Here is a 7,805-nt window from a genome sequence, read left to right on the forward strand (position 1 = left end):
GTGATTCACTAGGTGCTCTAGAAAGCTGAATTTTAAATAGATGAATGTGGAGATCAAAATGTTTGTTTCTATTCTCAGTTTCTGAATTTGCCAAATATTTATCAGGGATTCGTGGGAGGTTTCATTCCAGATAAGGTGGTTTTCACCGCCTTCTCTTTGCCCACCTCCTAAATTGTCAGCATTTGGGGCTAAGGGTGGGCAGGTCCCTACAGTGGCAGGCCAGAAGAAGGCAGGCTGAGCTGAAGGGGGTACAGTGGCAGGGCCAGGTGAAGGGAGGCAGAAGGTTTGCGAGTCGCTTTCACACCCCCTAAACGACGCACTTTCAATCCTCTTTTCACGCCCTTTGCAACCGGATTTTCTTGTGTGAAATGGCAAAACCCACTTGCGAACCGTCGCTGAAGTGGAGTGAAACCGCATTATTTCGCATGTGTGAAAGCTGCCAGTGGTCTCGTGATTTCCCAGAGCGGTTACTGGAATGTTCCATCTGGCACTGAGGTCACATACGAACACACATGCAGCTGCCTTATACTGAATCAGACCTTTGGTCCATCAAAGTTAGTATTTACTCTGACTGGCAGCGGCTGTCTAGAATCTCAGGCCGAGGTCTTTCACATCACCTACTGCCTGGCCCTTTAGCTGGAGACGCCGGGGATTGAACCTGGGACCTTCTGCATGCCAAGCAGATGCTGTACCACTGAGCCACAGCCCCCTCCCTACGAATGAGGAGGTTGGCTGAGTGCCCCTGGACTGAACCTGAGAGGAGAAGAATAGCTATGTGGCATTTAACCACCTTACCTCTCTGGCTGAGTAGTGCAGTCAAGAGCCCTTGGCCAAGAAGGCTACACCACCAGGTAAGTCTGGGTTCAACTCCTCCCTCCCTGCAACAGGCAAATACAGTCCAGTGGGAATCTTAAAGACTATCGACATTTTTTCCAGTATGAGCTTTCATGAGACAGAGCTCACTTCTTCAGATACAAGTGGTACAACATGCCGCACTTAGCTTCTTCCTCTAATGGGGGCAAGTGAGCCACCATCGGACAATGGGCTCTTCTTTTTCCTCCTGGACAGGTGTCGCTCAGGACAGCCGACCAAGACTCATCTCTGCAACTCCAAGAATGTTCCCTAAAAGCCACTGGCAGAACATCCATGCCACTGATCCGCAACGGCACCTCAGCCAGTTCCTCTGTGGAGATCTTGGAAGTTCCCGACAACTCTCCTGGCACACGGATTCATCGCTTCCGATTCGTCTATGAAGCCAAAGATGGAGGGCGGCCCAGTTTGTCCGCCACCCTTGTCTGCTGGGTGTCTCTGAACCGCCATGTGAGTTTTCACAGTTGCTTGGCCTGCGTGTCCCTTTGAGGCTGGCCAGAAGGCCATATCTTGGGGTCTGGGTGGACTGTAAGTTAAATATGAGCAGCCAGTGTGATGCAGCGGCAAAAAAGGCTGCTGCGATCTTGAGGTGTATCAACAGAGGAATACTGTGTGCAGTTCTGGAGGCCTCACTTCAAAGCGATGTGGACAGAATGGAGTGGACCAAGACAACTGCCCACGTGAATGTAAATTCAGCTATAATACTGTTCATGGCCTTGATGAATGATAATGGCATTTTTTTAAAAAACCCAAGATGTTCATCACGTTTTCCACTTTTTAAAATTCAGAATCCCAGCTCCTTTGAAAGCTCTTTGGACGTGAAGGTGAACGACCCCAACTCTCCATCGCACGGTGAGTTCTCAGCTCCTTTTACCAGTACAAATGGACCTTCTTGATATCCACTTAGAGCAAGGCTGTTGACTTTTATTTGTTACATGTCTGTTTTTTTTAAAAGCAAGAAAGATCTCTCGCTCTGTTAAACCCCTCAGTTCTTTCAAGGACTCTCCAGTTCACACGTAAGATTCACTGAGCTAAATATTTGAGTCCGCCAGAGAGGCACAGGCGTATCTGTGATGAGAAAGACTTCTGCCTGAGACCAGGGGTCATTTCGTAGAAAAAGAGGTGCAGGAGCTCATTAGCATAACTTATTTGCATATGCCGGAAGTGTGTCAGAAGGCAACGCTCACCGCTCAGGCTCCACTGGACTCTTTTGGATTGCTAGCTATTGGGGGGGAGGGAAATGTGCAGATCTGTCCTCGCAGAGGAGGGAGAGCTTGTACCTGAATAAAACTTGGTCTTAAAGGTGCCACTGGACTGTTTTGGACTGGGGGGGTCAGGGAAAGCTCTGCAACTTACCTGGCTGCTTCTTGCTCTGACTGAGGGCTGCTGGGAGCAGGGGATGGGGCTTGTTGCATGTGCCCGCCCCCTAGGCTCTTTACTGCCTTCTCACAGGGGAAGGTTTCTCTTTTGTTTTTATCCCGTCCTTCCTTGGGGCTGGCATACATGGGTCTCCCTCCTTGCATTTTGTCCTCACAAACAACCCTCCAGGATAGATTAAGGCCAAAAGAAAGCGACTGTCCCACGGTTGCCCTGTGAGCATCAAGAGAGACACACACATTAGATCTTTATTTACCTCAGAAAAGAAATATTTGTCCCCATGGAGGTGGAGGTCTCTCTGTCTTTGCTCAAAGGTCTTCCCCCCCCCTTTGATTTTAAAAATAAAAAAAACATGGCAGATTTAAAGGGAAGTCTGGGCCCTTCTGAACCAAACCCGGCTGCCCAACATCCCCTGTGTGAAAAAGAGAACCATCTGGGCTCTTTCCTTTCCAGTCATGTTGGTTGGGTCACTCGTATGGCAGGAGCCTGCCCTTGGACTCCATCCTTGACGCTTCCCTCCAAGAAGCTGTCAGCCTCTTTTATCAAATTCCCGGCATTTCCTTCCGGCCCCCGTCTCCTCCAGGCCCCAGCTCCTCGGCATTTCCTTCCAGCCCCCGTCTCCTCCAGTCCCCAACTCCTCTCTTAGGTCGTGTTTCCTTTCATTCTGCCCCACCCACCCCCAAATGATGGCCTTCTGCCACAGCCACAGCAGTGGGGTGGTTGCATCTCCATGGCGACGGCTTGGGGGAGCCGAGGCCTAGGCCTGACCTGCAGGAAGCTGTGCACCATGACCCCTCTTAGCCCGAGCCTGGGATGCTGAAGCGGGGAGTAAGACGGAGGGGGCGGGGAAGAGGACAGAGGCATGCAGATAAAGGAAGTGGAGCTAGAATAGGAGCTGGAGCCAGTGTAAACAGCCTTGGCATGATAGTAGATTGCGGGGGACAGTAATGTTTTTGACACAAGACAGGACCAGACAAAGTACATCCTCTCCCCCTTCCTGTCCTTGACATACAAGTGTTGACTCCTGGCTGTCTGAAACACCACAGGCCCCCTCAGTACAATTCAAAGTTCTGATCCCAAAAGCCTGTTGCATTTCAGGCCACTGATAAAGACGGACAAGTGATACAGGGAGAGGAAGAAGGAGCAGGATATCAGGATGCAGGAGGGACAAGGAATTGCCTCACTCAGAGACAGGCCAACCATCTCTCTCTGCCTGGCGATAGTTCCCCCATTGCCTCCCTGGATAGAGGCCTGCTGTGTGAGGGGGAGAAGGGACACGGCAAGGGTGGTCAGAGTTTTTATTAAAATATGGATACCCGAAAACAAGGGTCTGTGGCTGAGTGGTAGAAGATCAGCTGTGCAGGCAGAAGGCCTCAGGTCCAATCCCTTATCTGTGGTCAAAGGGGGGAAGACCTTTGAGCAGGCAGAAGGCCTCAGGTCCAGTCCAGTCATGCCGACCACATGATCACAGAAATGTCTTTGGACAGCGCTGGCTCTTCGGCTTGGAAACGGAGATGAGCTTTCGGATTCGACTGGCTTTTGAGCAAGGGAAACCTTTACCTTTACTATAACAGTTTGGTGTCGTGGTTAAGTGCGCGGACTCTAATCTGGGAGAACCGGGTTTGATTCCCCCACTCCTCCACTTGCACCTGGCTGGATGACCTTGGGCAAGCCATAGTTCTGATAAGAGCTGTAGCAGTTTCTATCAGAGCTCTCTCAGCCCCACCTACCTCACAGGGTGTCTGTTGTGGGGAGGGGAAGGGAAAGGAGTTTGTAAGCCGCTCTGAGACACCTTAGGGTAGTGAAGGGCGGGGTATAAATCCAATCTCTTCTTCTACTTCTTCTCTCTTAACAAGAGATACTGGGGATTGGACCTGAGACCTTCTGCCTTCATGGTATCTCCAGGTAACAGCGTGGTGTCGTGGTTAAGAGCGATGGACTCTAATCTGAAGAACTGGGTTTGATCCCTCACCCCTCCACATGAAGCCAGCTGGGTGACTTTGGGTCAGTCACAGCTTTTCAGAACTCCAGGCTGCCAGACAATCTTAGGATCTCCTGGCTACACTACAAACAATGCCATATTCCAGTTAATAGGTAGTAGGTAACGGGAAGGAGCTCTGCCTGAGACCCTGGAGAGCCACTGCCAGTCGGAACAGACCAAAGGGCTGACTTGGCATAAGGCACCTTCACATGTTAAATGGTCAAGTGTCTTATGCGAATCACGTTAGAGAGCCAGCATGGCACAGTGGTTAGAGTGTTGGCCTGGGATCTGGGAGACCCAGGTTTGAATCCCCACTTCTGCCATGGAAGCTGGCTGGGTGACCTGGGGCCAGTCCCACGGTCTCAGACTAGACTACCTCACAGGGTCGTTTTATGGATAAAATAGAGGAAAGGAGAACAACGCGAGCCACTTTGAGTCCCTATTGGAGAGAAAGGGAGGGTATAAATAAAGTAGATTTTAAAAATCACACAAGTTGCCTTCTACTGAGTCAAATTGCAATAAAATAAAACCACTGCTTCCTGGGACTTCCAAAGCAAAGTGCCAGGGGGTCTGCCAATCATCTCAGCGCTTTGCATTCATTGGCCCGAAAGCTGGAAGGTGGGAGCAGCTTTTCTTCCCGTGGGTCAGGAACTGGCCTGCCTGTTTAGCCTTCCATCTTGTTTCCCCCCCCCTCTCTTTAATGACATTGACAATACAGGGAGGGGGCTCAAAATATCTCTGACGCACCTAGATCCCCCCCCCAAACTTCTTCCCTTGGTCTCACACACGATCCCTTGTTCTAGCAACGGATTTATAGTACCCAAAATAGACGGGTGGTTAAACTTCCTCTTGTTGCTCATTCTGCGGACTGGCCCTAGCTGTTCCTGCCATAAATTCTCCCGGTAGCTTCTCCCTCCGCCCGCTTCTGTCGGTAGCAGGAGCAGCCTTTTGCCGCGGCTGTTTCTGTAGCCTCCCAGAGGTCATGCGTGCCGAGCAGTGCTATGGACAGGCCCAAGCGTGGCTGCGGCCTTCTGCCCAGGCACCGCTGGCTTCTGCCCAGGATGGATGGCTTCCGGCCTCCCTCCTACCTTGCTCTCCTCCTTCCTGCCTCTGTTTTGCACGGCTCCCTCCGGACGGCAAAATAACAAAGCAAGGAAAGACTTTTGACACAAGACCAGCCCCGGTGGGGATTCACCCAGCACATCAGACACGTCTGCGGGGCAGCCGCGGCCAAACGAAGAGCCATGCGCCTTTCCTTTTTCACACTAGCTGTGAGAGAGGGGCTGGAAATGTGTGAATTCGGTAACCCCCCAGGAGCAGCCGTAACAGTTGATATTGCAGCTTTTCAGTCCGGTTTGGTGTAGCGGTAAAGAGCAGTGGGCTCTGATCTGGAAAACCAGGTGAGATTCTCCACTCCTCCACATGCAACTGCTGGTGTGACCTTGGGTCAGTCACAAGTCCTCTTGGAGCAAAGATCTGTTCTCTGCTAAAGGCAAGAAAAGATCAAACAGGCTTAAGGGTTACAGAAGCACCAATGCCAGTTGAACATTGGGAAAAACTTCCTAACAGTGAGAGCACTTCCACAACTGGAACAAAATCAGGGGGCTATACTCTCCCACGCTGGAGATTTTCCAGCACAGGCGGGCCAGTCATCTGTTAGGGATGCTCTAGAGCCAGTTTGATTCCCCACTCCTCCACATGCAGCTGACATGGTTCACATCACTGATGGACACCTAATGTACTTCATGTGCGAGGGCAGGACTTAGGAACTGGTGCCAAGAGCCAGTGTGGTGTAATGGTTAGAATGTCAGACCAGGTGTGAATCCCCACTCCGCTGTGGAAGCTTGTCGGGAGACCTTGGGCCAGTCACAGACCTAACCTACTTCACAGGGTTGTTGTGAGGATAAAATGGGGGAGAGGAGAACAAAATGGATCTAAAAACTGCCTGTTTTGCTAAGGTCACTCAGAAGTAGGTTCATTGAAACCAGTGACCATCATAGATAAGGGTTGAGCCGTGTCAGTCCATTTGCAACGGGTGACCATAACAGATAAGGGGTAAACTGTTCCGGTCCGTTTGCGCCAAGAAGAACCTGGAGTCTTGGGGCACCTTAAACAAGTTTTTATTCTAGGCCTCTCTAACCGTTCGTGGATTATAGTCCACCGCATTGGACAGAGTGGGCTCTAATCCACAAAAGTTTACCCCAGAATAAAAAACTGTAGATCATTAAGGTATCCCAAAACTTTAGTTTTGTTTTACTGGTGCCAGTAGTTCGTCATCATTAGTACTAACAATATTAGAAATATTATTGTAAATCTAACACGAATATAAGCCATATGTTGCCACCTTCCAGGCTTACCAGGGATACTCCATGTTTTCTGATTCCTGTCCCTGTTTCGTTCCTTTCTGGGTACCATATTAAATTGTTGCAAGTTTGAGTTGCAGCCTGACCTGCATGGCCCAGTCTGGCCGCATCTCGGCAGATTTCGGCTGCTAAGCAGGGTCAGCCCTAGTCAGTATTTGGATGGGAGACCACCCAGGAATTCCAGGGTAGTTACACTGGGGTTCCGTTCAGACGAGCAGCTAATCCCGCCATTAGCCTGGCTCTAATTTGATCCTGATCTTTTAAATCCGTCGTTGCACGACCAGACAGGCCCCCCCCAGTGAATCGTCCTACCGCGCGCTGCCTCCGCCGTGGATTGTCTAGACGGTGTCCACTGAATGAGGTGTGCGCAGTGGCTTTTTTTAAAAAAACAAAAGTTTGCGCATGCGCATAGGTGTGATTTTGCAGCCTTGTTTATCCGTGCATGCACAGAATCAAGATTTTTTTTAAATGGTGCCCGTTCGGGATGGTCTGACGTCAGACCATCCCGAACGGGCGCCATTTTTTAGACGGGGAAAGTCCACGATTGGCTCCGCCGGGACCGAAAACTCCAGATTTTAACTAGTACCTTTTTAGCACGGCTCCGAAGCGCGGCAAAACGGGATGCTCACGGAAGACAGACGTTTCCCAGATGTTGATGTCTGGACATTCCATTTAAATCCACGAGGCCCTCGTGCCTCGCGTGGATCTAAAGAGCCGTCTGATTGGACTCAGAGGCAGGCAATGACAAGCCACCACTGTTCATCTCCTCCTTGAAAACCCTGCCGAGTTGCCATAAGTCAGCTGTGACTTGACGGCACTTTATGCCCGATCTGAGTTGCGAGTAGATCAAGACAGGTCTGTCTGCAGCAGCACCTTAAAAACTAACAAAACCCGCGTCAGGGGAAGAGCCTTTGTGAGTCACTGCTCACTTCTTCAGATACCTGAGATTGCCTACATGTCCAGAAGTTGAATCTCAGAGAATCATGGGGTAAATCAGGGCTTTTTTTGTACAAAAAGCCTAGCAGGAACTCATTAGCATAATAGGCCACACCCAACAGAAGAAATTCATTAGCATGTTAGGCCACATCCCTGACAGTGCAGCTCATTGCAATGCAATGAGGAAGGGGTTGTCCACCTTTTGGGGTTGTCATGGCAATTGTTGGGGGATAGGTTAGGTCTGGGAATCATCCTCTGCAGTAAGATGATCTCCAGGG

General features: G+C 50.4%; 1 protein-coding gene across 2 annotated transcripts in view; it reads left to right on the plus strand.

The window, feature by feature from the left end:
- ENG (endoglin) overlaps nucleotides 1–7,805 on the plus strand; it is a 117,980-nt gene that overhangs the window by 105,848 nt on the left and 4,327 nt on the right. For both annotated transcript variants that reach the window (XM_015405828.1, XM_015405836.1), the window contains exons 12-13: nucleotides 1,069–1,320; nucleotides 1,659–1,722. In XM_015405828.1, coding sequence (XP_015261314.1) covers nucleotides 1,069–1,320; nucleotides 1,659–1,722 — 316 coding nt within the window. The remainder of the gene's footprint in view (nucleotides 1–1,068; nucleotides 1,321–1,658; nucleotides 1,723–7,805) is intronic.

This window comes from Gekko japonicus, unplaced genomic scaffold (genome assembly GCF_001447785.1).
Source record: "Gekko japonicus isolate JY-2015 unplaced genomic scaffold, Gekko_japonicus_V1.1 scaffold1491, whole genome shotgun sequence".
Taxonomy (NCBI): Eukaryota; Metazoa; Chordata; class Lepidosauria; order Squamata; family Gekkonidae; genus Gekko; species Gekko japonicus.